At 39.5% G+C, this 16,408-nt stretch overlaps 1 protein-coding gene across 2 annotated transcripts in view; it reads left to right on the top strand.

Moving 5' to 3' along the window:
* Positions 1 to 13,842, top strand: part of ctdp1 (CTD (carboxy-terminal domain, RNA polymerase II, polypeptide A) phosphatase, subunit 1) — a 73,263-nt gene extending 59,421 nt beyond the window's left edge. For both annotated transcript variants that reach the window (XM_030740360.1, XM_030740359.1), the window contains exon 13: positions 11,515 to 13,842. In XM_030740360.1, coding sequence (XP_030596220.1) covers positions 11,515 to 11,707 — 193 coding nt within the window. In that variant the 3' untranslated portion in view covers positions 11,708 to 13,842. The remainder of the gene's footprint in view (positions 1 to 11,514) is intronic.
* The last annotated feature ends 2,566 nt before the right edge of the window (positions 13,843 to 16,408 follow it).

Here is a 16,408-nt window from a genome sequence, read left to right as displayed (position 1 = left end):
TCACATGTCGTAAAGAAGGATTATGACTGACACAGGGATGCGGCAGCAATCCGCCTTACTTGGCTGCCCCTTGTGAACAATCTGAACCCAGCAGTATGTGTTTCTCAGCAGAGTATCAGGGAGAAACAGGGGAGTGATCCCCACGCACCCCACCTCACAGTTCAGCAGCGTGAGAGGGGGTGGAAGAGCGTGAGGAAAACGAATGCTTATTCAGGCTTTTCACAGATAGGAAAAGGGGGAGGAAGGAGAAATGTGCACAGAGGAAAACCAAAACTACAAGTAATCTGACCCAGTTTTATTCCAACAAACTGGTGACGCAGGCAGTTTTTCTATTTATTATCTTAGTTTGGATTGATCTCACTATGAAGCAGAGAGATGGATCTCAGGGGAAGGTTGGCCTGTTAATAGCCACTGTTTATCATATGCCATACACTCATGCATAAGCTATTTTTCATCACACAGAAACATGTTTGCAGTGTGTGAGGGAAAAGTTGATTTTGCAAAGCTCTTGAGGATTCATTCATGTACTTTAGTCACCACTTAATATCTAGTCACTGTTAGAAAATTGAGCTATGATTGATGTAAAAGGGCTGGAATGCAGTTTTGTTCAGCCACCCTGACCTGCTTTTACTTTAGGTTATAATTGACATTTTACCCAATATAATCCTGCTTTGCAGGCAAGACCTTTTAGCTGTTCATTTTATGGGTAGTTGGAAAGAGCATTGGTGATAGTAACTCCAAAAGCATAATTTCTTATGAAGTCATGAAAAAAACCAAAGATCTTAAAAAGTCCCTGGCCTGGATATATCATGACTTGGATGGCAACGTGTTTTGTAGAGGGGGCTTAAATTCTTTGCAATTCTTCTCATGTTCACATTGACATTTAAATGAAGCGTACCACTGTGTTAAATAACATGAGGGGGGCATTAATTGTGATGCAGGAAGTAGATTTTCAGTAATACTATTGTTGTTGCCCTCTTAATGTTTTGAAAATAGACATGACGATGGGATAGATCAGACTGAGAAGCCAAGGGCTAGTTGGAACAGTTACCATGCTTTATCATCGTGTGACTCCAGAATTTACAAAATGTACAACATTTTTATTTAATAGGACTTCAAACTATCGACTGAAAGTGTTTACTGAGATCACTTATCAATGAAGCTGAATTGTCTTCACAAACTTATATCCAACCAGACTTCTGGTTGCAACTATAGTCGCCCCCTGCTGGCCATTAAAAAGAACCCAGTTTCTTGACATCCTGTTTTCTCTTTTCAGACCAGAAGCTACGTCCATTCGTAAGATACACAGAGGAGTCACACATCCTCAAGTTTGGGGACTTCATTGTTAGTTCTCTTAAGTAAATGCAAAATCTTCAACAGTTGTTGAATCCTCACCACAATCAGTGGATCTCAGTTTGGTGAGTCAGAATTGAACAAAGCCAGAGAAACAGAAATGAATGAAGCTACTTTGACTTACTCACTAAGCTGTACCACTCACATTTATCCAGCCTTACTCTACTTGAGTATTAAGTGCTCCAAAGAGATGGGACCTAATGCTAGCAGTGTCTTCTGAGCTGGATGATCTTGTTGTCCCTTTAGCACAGGACTGCATAGAGTCCTGTGAAAATGTTTTCACATGACTGTAAGTACCCATCCTTAGGTAGAAAGCTCATTAGCTCAGAGACTCCACAGGTGATGTTGTGACCTTGCCAGAAATTGCGTTCTGCTGAGGTTGAAGTTATAGCTGGAACAAGCCCTGTGCATGTAGTTAGTTTTTGCAGCAAGCTTCTAGAACATATTTGACAAAGATGCGCAAATTTCACTACACTGCTTCCTGAAGTGACTTGCCTAACCTCCGTAATAATAATATAATACAAACCCTATTACAAAAAGGTGGGACATTGAGTAAATAATAAGTAAAAACAGAATGCAGTGATCTACAAATCTCATAAACCCATATTTTATTCACTACAGAACATAGAAAACATATCAAATATTTAAACTGATACATTTCACTATTTAATGAAAAATCCTAGCTATTTTAATTTGGTGGCAGAAACACGTCTCAAAAAGTTGGGATGGGGCAACAAAAGGCAGCAACAGGAAGTGTAACTAAAAAAGCAGCTAGAGGAACATTTTGCTAATCAGGTTAATTGACAACAGGTGAGTAAGTTGATTTTTTTGTTGTTTGTTTGTTTGTTTGTTTGTTTGTTTTGGGGGGGGGGGGGGGGGGGGTTAAAAAGCATCTCAGAGAGGCAGAGTTTCTCAGAAGATAGGTGAAGGTTCACCAGTCTGGAAAAACCTGCATCTACAAATTGTGGAACAAATCATGTCATGTCACCTCTGACCTCTTCTCCAAGGTCAAATAAGGTCAAACTTTCATAAACTCTTTTATCTTTAAAACTTACTTCAAAGTAAATACTGCCCAGAGAGTGAGCTGCCTTGGTGGAGGTTTGTGCTCTTGGAGTGCTTCTTGTTGGAATTGGGTTTGTACTATGAGACAGAACTGTAAAATCAGGAAGCCATCATTGGGACAAACTCATTATTTTGCATCTCAGTGACTTCACTGAACGCTGTGACTCTACAGTGCAGATAACACATCATTGCATTTCCACAAAACTTAATTTCCATTCAAGCCTTTTGCCTGGTGACGCTGCATTTGCTTTGCTGTCACTTTGCAAACACAAAATAGAAGGGGGGGGGGTGTTTGTTTGTTTGTTTGTTTGTTTTTGACATGGTGGTAATGTCGTCTTGCTATGAACATAAAAAAATTTTTAATCTAAAGCTCAGTCCTGTTTTCATAGGTTAATGAAACCACAAACACTGTCCTGCTGTAATCACCATTGATTGAAGACCCTGATTACGGTCTCTACTTAGGGCTCAATATTGATAATTAGACGAGCTGTTTTGTCAGTAGACAGCTGCCAACAATGGAGGTGTATAAAGAGAAGTACCTCATTAGGAGCCAGATCTTAACACTGGGTAGTTAGTGTGCTACAGGGGGAAAAACGCACTGAGCTCAGAAAGCGCTTCACAGTCTCCACCCACAGCATGGACTGATTTTGTGGGGGAATATCAAAAGTAGTTCTGATTTTCAAGCTGCAATGTAGATTTATTTTAAAATCTTACTATAAACATTCAAATAAAATTTTAGTTCCACATTTTTCACAATTTTTTCTGAACAGATTTATTCCCAGTACAGAATATACTGTTTTTAATTAGCAGGTGTCCTGCTTCTGACAGGGTGGAGCAGATCTTGGTGTTAAAGCTATAAATCAGCATCATAATTACAGCAGACTCACTGTATGAGCTGTACCATTTTTCCTGTGTCAGACACACTTATTATTGTTGTGACTGGATCCTTGCCACCCCCCATATATAAAGATTAAATATAGACTTTGCACTTTTCCAAGTCACTGGACTGAACATTTGTATGTTCAGTCCAGTGACTCATTTCCTGGAGAAAGTGCAAACAAAGGAATGATGTGAAGTGTGCTGTTTTTCCCGATATGCATTGATTTTTCTGTTTCGCGCAGAATAATCAATGCTGGGATTACACTGCTGGGATTAGAGGTTCGTTTGCCACCCAAAGCACCTTTCCCACAGCTTCTGTAAAGCTGCAGGATTGTTGAATAGATGGATTCCATTTTTCAATCAATTGTATTGAATATCATCCCCATAGCCTCACTCTCATGTGTCAACTGTCACTATCAGCTAACTTGAGTAGTCTTTAATTTTGGGGGAGGATACAGTATAAGAGATATAGCAGGGTAAACAGATGTTTGCACAGCTCTGGTTGAGTATAGAGACTGATAGCCCCAAAGCAAAGACTCATCTCAAATATTTTATGAGCAGGGATACTCAAAGCTTATAAATGAATTAAGCAATTTTGGGACTAGTCCAAAGAGATTTTCTTTTAAGACTTTTTAAAAAAAATTTTGTCTTTTCTCAAGGATAATTGAGGATGTTTTTGGTTGCAATATCAAACTAGAGGTTTTTCCTTTATGGAGTATTGTCGTTAACCAATCCCCTTCCAATAAAAAGTTAAGGTATCCCAGTCCAAATCCACCTGAAACTCCTGAGAAACAATCCCTGCAGCCTTGTCAAAGCTGGTGCTGCAAGTAAGTAAATAGAAAAGAAAAAAGAAAAAGAAGGAAGTCATATGACAAGATGCCCGGGGGCTTTAATGTGATTCTGCTGCCTGTGGCTGAGCCAGAGATGGGGGTGGTTTGATGCAAGCATGGGTGAGGGGAGGGAGATATAAATGATACTGACAGTGAATCACACAGTTGACATGCTGCGTCACACCTTTGTCACAGCCTTTGCTTAGAGATGTTACTGTCAGAGAGTTGTTGGGTGTTTTTTTTGTTTTTGTTGCACTTTCATAGTCTAGTGAACAGTTTTAATGGGGAAATAAAGGCCAAATTTACCTTTAACCCCTTGTTGACAGTTTTATTGGTGTTACTATACAAAAATTGATAAAAAAAAACAAATCTAACTGAAGTCATAGAAGCAGTTGTTCTTGTTTAGGCACAGGTAAAATTTGCACTTTGCACCAGCTCAGGTCATCACATCAGCCACCTGTGCTATGCAACAGTCACTGGACTAATACATTCTTGGCCTTGATAACACTCATGTACACTAATTTCCCAGTAAACTGTTCCAATTAATTTCAATCCAATTTGAAGGCAGTCTTTGGATTTTTGTGTGCGCAGTACAGATTATGTTGCTCTACAATAGTATGAAAAAGGTCAATGTCAGCAAGTACTGTTATGACCAGTCTGATTTCCTCAGCATCGGGAAAAGCAGGTAAATTGGAATGTCCTGCAGATTTTTGTTGTTTCACCATCTACTCTTTGTAGTACTGGCTGGTAGCAGTTGCCATATGATGGCTGTTAGAATTTTCATCACAACTGCTTTTGTTGTCTGTGCTCTCATAATTGATGCAGACATCTACAGAAACATCACCTGGTGATAATGGTGTGGGTCTGCATGCTTCATCAAGATCCTCACTATCACTAAGATATCTGTCATCACTTTTGACTCATTTGAAGAGCAGCAGCTTGCCTCCCATAAAGTGTTGCTGCACTCATTTAGTTCTGCCTTAAAAAAATAATAGGCAGAAACTGCATTTATATATCCCAACAAGTTATTATTACAATAATTATAGAAATGATTTAGGAGCAACATTCATCAAAGGTTTGGAAATCTATGCACAGGCAATTTCTACTGCACCTAAACACAACATTGACCATATGTAGCCATAACTGCCTAATGTTGCAAAAATGCAACAAAGCGAAAAATGCAAATAACTTGTGAAATGTTTGTCGCATGTAGTCTATTATGGAAGATCAGCAGTAGAAACAAGGAATAAGTTGGTACGTATTTTTATTTGGACACTGCTCACCTTCATTTAGGAATTTCTTTTAGACATTAGCAGCCAAAATCGACAGGTACCGCCATGCCAGCACTTCCACTCCATCATCCGGATACAGTTTCCACTCCGAACACGAGACGGCAGAACCAATGCTTCTAATACAATCTTTAGTTTGTAATGAATATGCATCAACCGTCATTAGTGGAATAAATGTGCCACCTTGGCTGCATTCAAGCCGGAAACGTTTTGCAGCGAATTTGCGACACTCGTCCGAAAGGGGTTAATTATGTAACAAGAGAAAATGCAGAAAAACCAAAAAAAAAAAAAACCGTAAGAAGCCTGTACCTGTGAGAGTCATTAAAGTCCAGAATGTTACATCTTGAATGAAAACTATCCTTAAATGATTTTCAGCATGTCAACAGCAGCTTGTCTACAGGGTTTAATTTTTAACCACATGCTAAATAGGCAAATTTTCAGAAATGAAGATGCTGCCTTTGACGTGTCAGACATTCATTTTAGCATTATAGTTTTTTTTATTCAAAGCTTTTACATTTGGGAGTTTCAATCAAGTGACAATTTGATTAAAAAAATGGCTGGCTGGCAAACTAGCCCAAACCCCCGACCTTAAACCTAACCTGAGATGAGTCACTGGTGACCTTGTAAATGTGTCTTTTACAGTCTCTTACTCTAGAATTGTTCCTTAAAGGACTTCCTTATAACCAGGTTGGAAATATGGAGCATTTACAGTGACCAAAGACTGTTTCATTGTAGAAAAAAAAAAGGTTATATGAGGTAAGCAACATATAGCTAAACCTGCTGCCACATGTAGTATAAAACAGAGTTGTCACCTCTTTGTTGCCGCTGTTACTGAAGAGAACAATGCTGAAAAGTGAGCTTTGCTTTGTCAACTGACTACTACCTCCAAACATGCAATGTTCTGGACTGTGAGCATTCTGCTTGAAGTCTTTGTCAACATGTATTTCTAAATTGTGCAGCTTAAAAGCAAGTGACCTCAAAAAGGGACTTGTTGTGAGTGTTTGTTGTTTAACTGTCAGTGTGTCTGTTGTTTCGCTGAAGCACTGCTGAAAGCCCTATTGTGTTTGAAGCATAGCTGAGCAAAACTGACACGTTTCCCTCATAAACTGAGAAGATTAAGTCAGTAAAGCAACAGACATTTTTTACTGGGCTGCTTATCAGCTCTGTGCATATGGAGCTGGTGAATGCTCGAGTGTATCACTGTATCTGTGGTTGACATATCTGCTGCAAATGATATGGGATTATGTTTTGTTTTTTTTTAAAAAGAGGCGAAGGGAGGGGTGGGGCGATACCATTACCAGCATTGCTGAGTGATATAACTTCTGCCTTTGTTAGCCCCCCCCCCAAAAAAAAAATCAACTACATGGTCTGAGCCCTAAAAGTCTAGTTCATTATTTAGTTCATTACTTCCCTCTTATGTCTTCCCTGCTCTGTTTCCTCCTCTTCCCCGCTGTATTTGCTCCATTTGCTTTTCTGCTCCATCTTCCCCCTCCAACCAACCCTTCCTTCCTTCTCAAACACTTCTTTAGCAGAGCTGTCAGAGGTGTTTGAAGTGATTTTTCACTGCGTTTCCTCGCCAGTCCTAGATTGGGATGCCTTTGCAGCCTCGGCCTTAAATAAGAGCTTACTTTTCTATCAGCCGGATGATTACTGTGCCCTTTCTATGAAGTCTTTCCAAATGTAACTCCTTTGAATGCTCCCCTGGGCAACATTCGTGCTGCCTGGATTGAAGCACACAGTCTTATAAAATGTATGTCAACTTGGGGCAGATGCATTGCTCCTGACTTTTATTAGTTATTTTGTATCACTTGTATCTTTAATGATGTGTTGAGGCTTTGTAGCTGCAGGCTGTTTGTTCACCAGTAGGTACTCTGTATTGTGTCCCTTAATGCAATTATACTCCCAGAGTACATAGACATAATAACATCTCCAAGTAATGACAGTAGCATCTGTGTCTATAATAGCAGACGCGTTATTGCCGTTTGCACCCTCATAACTGACATTTCTGGCATTTTTGAGGAGCACAATTTAGTTTTAATTTCCAGAACCATCTGGAGAGGTATGAATGTGAGAATGCACAAAAAAATATGTCGATTTGGTTTTTGTTTGCCAAAAAATGCATTCCAAAGAGTTGCATAGATCTTAAAAACATAGTGTATAACCAGATGCTTTCTTTCGATTGGATTATCGTGGTCATTTTTGACTGGGATATATTTTTAAACCCTCACATAAAACAGATCTTTAGCATTGCCTTCTGTCATTTGTGCAATATCAGCCATACAGGCTTCCTTTCATTGGCTCAAAAATTCCATTTGACATAAAACGTCCTGAATGAGCAGGCCCCGTCACATCTAAAAGACGTCATATTATCCCAAAAGAGCACTTCTCTCTGAATGCAGGCCTACAAGTGCTTATGGACCTCGTTTCTGTAGAACCAGTTCCCAGTTTGGGGTCAGTACTCAGGCACCCTCTTCACTTTAAGATTGGCCTTCAAACGTTCCTTTTTGACAAATCCTATAGTTCGGGCTGGATCAGGTGCTGGGGGACCTCCTGTGATGCACTGAACACTCCTGCCCCATTTTTTTTTCTAACCCAGCACTTTTTTTTTTCTTGTTTCTTTTCATGTTGTTGTACACCATTATTGCAGGTCATTAACTTGCTTCTGTAGTTTGTGTTTTGCTCTGTTTTCTATTGTCTCTTTCTTCTCGTTGCACCAACCAGTCACAGCGGGTGACTATCCCTACCCGAGCCTTGTTTTTCTAGAGGTGTCCTCGGGTTTAAAGGGAGTTCTTTGTCCTCACTGTCGCCAAATGCTTGCTGATACACCTTTATCAGATCATTGGGGTTTTCTCTCTCCAGTGTTGTAGGGTTTTTGCCTTATAACCAGCTGTTGTGAACTGGTGCTACATAAACAAAACTGAATTAGATGGCATAACTGGCATGAACTGCACCTGATGATTACTACTTCGCGTGCCATCAACAGCAGCTTGGTTTACAGCGCTCTCTTGGGGGTTTAGGGTTCAATTCATTTAGCTTTTAAAAGTTTACAACTAGCTGACAAGCCAGCATTTGTGTACAGTGGTAAAACCTCTCATGCTGAAGCAGTCAAAAGTGCCTCCCTAGCGTTTTAAAGTACATTGTTAGCAACTCCCTCCTGAAGTTTTTATGGTTGATTGGCCTTCACAGCTACAGCTTCAAAATTTACTGGCCAATAAGAGATCCAGTAATGAGGAAATTTAAATGAAATAAGTGCATTAAAAGATCCTATTATCTGAACACTTGAACTGTGTCAGTTATACAACTGAAAATAATGAGGAAGCTTTATATTACCAAACAGCCTTATCTTTTTTTATTTTGTCTAGGGAGCAGGCGGCCTATTTCACTTTCATCTGTCCCCATTTGGTTTGTTACCTCCCCTTTAGCATCTGACTCAGCTCTCAAGTTTTCCCATGGAGCCATTTAAAACAATGGAACTGTATTCATTTAAGATGGGGGGTGAAATATGAGTCTGTGCAACACATTCACCAAAGCCACGAAACCCCTCAGGGCTTTGCAAAGGCGAGTTAGTAATGATTACTTTAGAGTACTTCAAGTAATCAATGTGTCCAAATGCCATCGGTGAGTGTTACATGATTTGGTAATGGGCAAGCTGGATAATCAATTAATTATATAAAGCCAATATTTCTTTTTTTGACCTGCACAATTTTTTAAATTTCATACAATTATTCAAAACACAATATGCAGATTGTGAACACTTCTAGCTTCACTTCTCCCTTTTGTTTTGTTGATGTTTTGGGGCATTTTTTTTTTTCCCAGTCAGGTCATTTTGAGTCAAATTGTATTGCCATCAAACCAAAAAGAACAGTCTATATTTTACCCTTGAGCAACCATGGAAATAATTTCTTTCTTAATCACTTTTTAGCCCTAGCCTGAAGCCAAATAATACATATTTATGTCCATGTTGCTGTAGAAGTCTGTAGGTGTACATTTTGAGTTGATTTCTCATTTGCTCATTTCAAAAAGTGCTCAAGGCATAAAAATCAGGATCAGCCAGTGTCTAAATGAAAATTGGGGCAGAACCTTAAGTCATAGACGACTTTCAGACGTATTGTGTAGCACGTTACTTAAATAGTAAATAAGAAGGTGAACTGCAGGCTTCTCCCTTTGTAGCTGTGCCATTTAGCAGAAGGTGGAAAAGAATAAAAAATGAATAGCAACTGAAGCCTGCTTTGGAACTGACTTGAGTGAGAGTGGTGGGAGTATCTAGCGTCTGTGTCTGTGGGTGGTTGGATTAATAGCCGAGGATTTAGATTGGATGTAATGATGCAGAGCAGAAAGCAATGGGGGAAGTCATTCTCCTCCCGCCCCCTGCTGTCTTCATTGTTAATATTTGGAAAGAATGGAAGAATAGTGGGGTGTGGGTATGTGATACACACGTCCTGATATAGGGGCCCATACAGTGTCATCAGCCTACTCAGGCAGCATGAATAGTGTCACTGAAGACAATACGTTGGGGATCGCCTTTTCTTTTCCGTTGTCTCTCTATAAATAATAATTAGTTGCTCATATCATCTCTTGCCCTTATGGCTCAGCCTCACATTACCCTCTCACCGCTGAGGTTTGAACTTCTGGCTCTGGAGATTAAACTTCTTGTCAGTTCGGGGGATCTGAGCTCTCCCGATGTACCACAAGCACAGCCCTTTTGCTCGCAGATGCGGTCTGCAGGGGTTCGCTGTAAACTGTCATGTCACAGAACCTCTCAGCAGATGTAAGCCGACATCTGACCTTTAATGAACACAAAGGCAGACCCCCGCTGCTGTGGGAGGTTTATCGAGGCTGTCTGACAGCAGTGTGGTCTAATGAGATGGGTCCTCTTGCCAGAGCCGGTGTCAGACCTTCTCAGTGACCATACAAAACACCTACACACCTCATTAGCATCATGCTAATAAGCCATTCTACAGAGGATGCCATGGTGAAGCTGGAGTGGAGTGAAAAGAGGGATGGCATGTTCACAGTAATATCAAAGAATTCTTCAGCCACATAGGAATGTGTGCTTTCCTTTTTTTTCTCTTCCTGATTTTAGCTTCATCAATATCGGGTGATTTGTTAGCAGAAATAAGATTGAGTCCATACACACTTTTTTAAAATGTGCCTTCAGTAAAAAAAAGTTACAGTACAAAGTTTAAGGTCGATAATACTGTGTGTTTTTGTTACCGTAGCCATGTCTAAGACATTAGTCCTTAATCTCCCATAGGTTGGAGATAAGTGACATTTTCATGACAGGGACGTTTTCATCTTTTAAGAGACGACTTCCTTCAGAATAGAATAGTGGCATCACAGGACAAAGCTAATCACTCACAACAACTTTGTTTGAGTGATCGGCATTTATTTAAAAGCCTATCTAATGGATAAAACAAGTTGCTCAATGCATAAGGCCAGTCAGTCTCTTGCTCCAACTAGTTGTTGCTTTAATCACTCATTGGTTATTTCACCTGACTTTGTTAAATATTATTGACACACCATGGTGTTTGGTCGCCACATCACTGCTGGTTTCTTCCTGTGTGTATGCCTCTTTAACGTAGACACAAACCTTTCTGCCAAAATGTACCCAAGACCTTAACACAGCCACCGGATCTCTTGATTGTATGGCTCAAGGGTTCAGGTTTTCCTTCAGTTACTCACCAGTTGTGGCTTGTTAGTTTTCTCCTTCTGAATGAATGTGAATTGATTTGTATTTTTTTCTTTTAGTACAGGTCCATAATACATTTTTTATTGGAATAAGACGTGATGCTTAGCACTATGACCCTACCCTTAATTAGTTAGTTAGATCAGATGGATATCACTTTCACATGTTTTTGCTAAATATGAAGCTAACATCGTTCTGACTGAAAGTAACACAATCGAGCACTTCAGAATCTCACTAAATGCTCTAACAGTGCGAACTGGACTTTGAGAATATACAGTCTCCGTAAGTAACAGAGCGAGTGACGGAATCAGGCATGTGGTTTTACAATTTTAAGAAAATGTGACTTTTTCCGCAAGATCTCATAAATGCAAGGGTTTACAAGTTCTCATAAATAATCCTGTGTCGTTTTTTGTAGGGGCCACAAACGTAAGCATGATGAAGACAAGGAGGAAGATGATGCCGACAGCAACAACGCAGAAGACAAGGAAGAAGGGGAGAACTCTGCAGACGAATCTTCCAAAGACTCCAATGAGGAGGAGGAAGGCAGTAACTCAGAGGCAGATGAGATGGCTGCTGCCTTGGAGGCAGAGCTCAATGACTTTATGTGATGAGGAAACTTAAGGGGCTCAAAGACAACAAGAGTAAAACCTCAGTCTCCCCAACAAATGGTACCTAAACAGTTATTTTTCTGCTTTGGGATCTGTGTGTAATTAGGATGTATGAGCCATGAGTCCTGTAATAAAAAAAGAAAACAATAATAACAAATGTGCTGTACAGAAATGTGTTGTATAAAACAAAAACAAAGGTTTAGATTTTTGTAGCATTGATGTATAGCCTTTTTGGCAACAAAAAATAACTAAACAAATGTTAACATTTTATTGTAACATAAACTATCCGGCAAGTGAAATTTGATACTTTTTGTTTTTCTATTTCGATTTTTTTTATATTGTTGAGAAACAAATGAGTGAGATCATACCGTGTAAATTTTGCTGATTGTACATGCCAAAGAGTTTGAAATAGGTTTACTAAGGCCTGCAGCTAAATATTTTACTCTTGACTTCCAGTTTTATTTTTTCTTTTGGCCTCTTTGACAGTTTTTTAGTGTCATAAATGCAACCAGCGGATCTAGACGTATGAATGTGTTTCCACAGGTCGTTTCCTCCTCCTCATGGTGTTTGTACATTTGATACATTTGCAACGATGAGATCTGAACTGTTGAGTCTTTTGTGCACTCTGACCACAATAAGGCTCATTTGTCCTTCGTCAGCCATCGTAATTACTGATGTCTTTGTTTCTTTCACCTATCTCCCCATTTACACTGGAGCCAGTCACTTTTCACACCTTTCTTAATGGGTTATGTCACAAAATTGACGCAGAAAATTCTCAGTTATCTTACCCAGTTTGGGTTTTTATCTGACTTGCTTGAGAGATTCCATTTGCAGCTCAGCCTTCTGTAATCTGACGGAATAACCTGACATTTTGGGAAATATTTTCTGTCGAGAGGTGACCACCAGTAGCTGGCACAAATACTGGAAAAAAGAGGGAACTGGCTAAGTGACTGATTTTGATTATAAAATATTTGTTTTATTCACCTTTTTATGCAAAAAATGCAAAACATTTGCCAACTTTTGCTTTTTCCAGTGTGAAGATTTTACTCATTCTTGTGTATGATGTTAAATTGAATATTTGGTCAAATGTAGTAAGGCAAAAGAAATAAAAAAAATATATATATATACCTCAGTCTTTTGACAGCCATTTTTCTGTTTAGATTTTATTGACAAAACTGCTGATCAATTAAACATGAGTGTGATTGTCAGATTATCAGTAATGAAAATAAAGTTCACCAATTAACAAATAAATCAAGATTATGTTTCATTAAAATATACCACAACTTTTTTTTGCATGTGGTAATATGATGGATTATATATATATTTTGTGTGTGTGTCTATATATTTTTCTCTTATGTGTGTGTGCTAAGCTGTCTGGCAAACATGAAATCCCTAACATATTTCCCAAAATGTGAGCTATCCATTTAAAGAAAACTGCAAGTGGTATAAAAAGCAAAGGAAGTTTGTTACCATTGCTGTTTCTGTTCAGATGCCTCCTTTAGTAAACTTTTGTGTAGTATTGTAGTTGTAGCTAATTTCAACATGTCTCAAGTTGTGTAATTACCAGATGTGATGATCGCATTGGCTGACTGTGATGTTCAGGCTAGCGTCTGCATTTTGTGAACATTTTCACCTTCAAAACAGTCAGTAGTTAATTCTAATAAAGTGAAGATGACAATGCCACAACATGTAACTCGAGACATACCAGAATATGACAAATACTCTTTAATCTTTTGCTAATGGGGGTATTAGTTATTTAACATCACTAATAACCTGCTGCTGCCCATGAAACATTGTTCTGCTGCTACACACCACCTGCACTGTTGATGTGTTAGACTGTATTTCTATGAATTTGCAGGACATTCCTGTGCGCTGTTGTCGCAGCTGTGAATTAGTTTGTTTTTTCGTTTTTAAAGTGGTGATGAGGCTGTCATGGCCACAAGGTGCTCGTGTGGATTCTATTTGCCGGTGTTTTCTTCAGGTGCAGCGTGTTGCGCTCTTTCAGCCACTATGCCAAACAACCCGACAGCTAAATATTTAGAAAATTTACCTAAAACTTTTCAGTGAAATGCGTATATATTTTCACTTAGATTGTACTTGTGGGAGAACTCTGACAAAAAAAAAAAAAAAAAAAAGTCACAATAGCAGCATGAAATAAAGTCCTTGCAGGAAGGCTTGTGTAATGGAAAAGTGATTGTTGCTTCAGCCTAATTTTTCAAAAGATATTTGCTGCATGTATTCCCACAGGAAATGATAAAATTTCCCTGCTCACTGCTTGTAGCACAGAGGAAAAAGCAGCACAAACCAGCATTTGATTCTTTTGGGTGGTAAATATATCCGTACTTTGTGCACTTCAGTGACATTACACATTACGTTTTTTTCTTCTTGAACAGACAGTGACTAATGGAGCATGTGTTGCAGGAGGGTTGCTTACATTCACCCCAGATGTTTGGCAGCTGTTTAGTGTCAAACCTATAGCACTGCCCCCCCCCCCCCCCCCCTCGTAGAGCTCGACAGTGACACATCCTCCTCCTTTAGCATTTAAGCTATAGAGCTCATTAAAATGACTGTCCTAAGGCAGGAGGTGCTGGTGTCTGCTTGGTTCTTTATTTAAGAAATCCTTTCCCATTAACTTCACCTTGTGTGCCCAAAAACTGTGACGGTGATCGATGGCCATCCATGTTTGTGTTAGTGTTGATTTTATTGTGACTTTCAACAAAAAAGAACAATTGACATGTAAAGACTTTATTTCCTGCTTTACCCAGAGAGAAAAGATACTTTCAATTAATAAAGATGTTTCTAAATAACAACGAATAGTTTTGTGTTGTTTTTTTTAATTCTAAATAGGATGACATTTTGTTCTCTTTGAACACAACCTTAACCACACCCCAGAAGAAGTCAGTTAGCCCTTTGCCACCTCTTCCTAGTTGGGTTTAAACCTCAGAATCATAATGTGTATGGTATCAAAGGCTCCTGCTAGGACATGCCATTCAGTTAATGGTCTCAGTGTCATAAAAATAACCGATGGATTTAGGCTTCATTCCATCTTGCCGCTTGGGTTTATGCAACCTGAAAAGAAACTCTGCTTTTGTTCCCCCCCCCCTCAGAACTACACAGACACAAGCAGCCTCATTATTGGAGTGTACAAACAGCACAAGTCATCAGTTTGCAATTCGAGATGCGGGAGGGAAGCGAAGGCTGAAAGAATCATTTGTGCATGGCAAAAGCATAACATTTCCTTCTCTGCTGTGTTTGTCAGGGCATGCCGGTGTCTGGGGCTCCATGGCCAGGAAAAGAAACACATCTGCGATGTTACTCTATCATCTTGTCATTCAGTCGGGGTAATGGGTGTTCAGGTGTGATGTTGATTACACAGGACACAGAAGGATAAATCACGGTCATAAAGTCTATTAAAAGCGCAACTCTGGCAGATCTGTAATGGTGCTTGATGTGTTTCTTTCCTGGAACGGCTGATCATCAGCTGCCTTAAAAGCCAAAGCAAACAGCAGTAAAAGGAGGCCCTTTCTTCCCCCGTGCCAAGGCCGATATGATCCTCTGCTGTGAATTTGCAGAGCTATAATGCTTTGATGTCTACATTTGACTGTTTGGTCTATTTTACAGCTCCAATGTCGACTACATGGTCCTAAAACCTCCTTTCTGCAGGGAAAAATTTACGCCAACTGCAAAACTGCAGCACAAAAATCAACAAAGGTTTATGACTGTGGGTAAAACAAGTGTGACCCCTTGTTTGGATCTGAATGTTAAAAACATGCAAGAAAGATGTTCTGTGTGTGCCCAGTTCAACACCAGCAAATAGTTTTATGGCAACTCCAGGGTGCAGGGAACACATCATCAGCGATAACTACTCAATCCCTAAAAAACAGAAAAGAAGTAGTAGATCTTAATAGTAACCTAACCCCACTATGTGCATGTTTTTGGACTGTGGAAGGAAACCAAAGTACCTGGAGAAAACCCACCAGACACGGGGACAACATGCAAACTCCACACTGGCCAAGGTGGATAAGCCACCTTCTTGCTGTGAGGCAACAGTGCTCACCACTGCACCACTGTATTGCCCTCCATTAAGTTATATGCTAAAAAATTGTCCACATGGATTTTACAGGGATAAAGTACACAAAGGACACTATAATAGCTAGGTCTCCTAAACTGAGGAAAACAGCCTTGTATGGTAATCATGGCAGTGACTGAGCTTAACAATTATTCTCAGCAAACTCAGTGGTTCATTTAGGGTAGCCTTTACTAGTAGGTAAGAGTTGCACTCAATTATTCTGTTTTCTCAGCCTTGTGCAACCCAAAAGTAGTACTGTAAAGTGTGTACCCTCCTTCTTAAAAAGGCAGGTGATGCTAGAAACTTGGTAGTATACTATTGCAGGGCTAGTTAACATACTAGCAATATAGCATCCATTCACCTCACAAACTCGCCATGCTGCTACGCTTACACTGTTTATCTGTAAATTACTTGCTGATTACTATCTATCTTTTGTTTGTGATTGTAGCATCACAGCAATTTGTCTCATTTTGCAAAAATAGCCCACGGTAGATTAAATTCTAACTCGATACAAATATCACTTGTGACCGTCTCTTTGTATCCCTGGTGTATCAAATAAAGCTCAGCTGACCTTGCAAACAGTGTTAGGAATTGTTGAACATTTCACCAGAGATTTCCAATATCTGAGTCAA

This window comes from Archocentrus centrarchus, chromosome 11, assembly GCF_007364275.1.
Source record: "Archocentrus centrarchus isolate MPI-CPG fArcCen1 chromosome 11, fArcCen1, whole genome shotgun sequence".
NCBI classification, from domain to species: domain Eukaryota; kingdom Metazoa; phylum Chordata; class Actinopteri; order Cichliformes; family Cichlidae; genus Archocentrus; species Archocentrus centrarchus.
The sequence above is the reverse complement of the archived record's forward strand: the minus strand, read 5'-3'. Positions and strand labels throughout refer to the sequence as shown.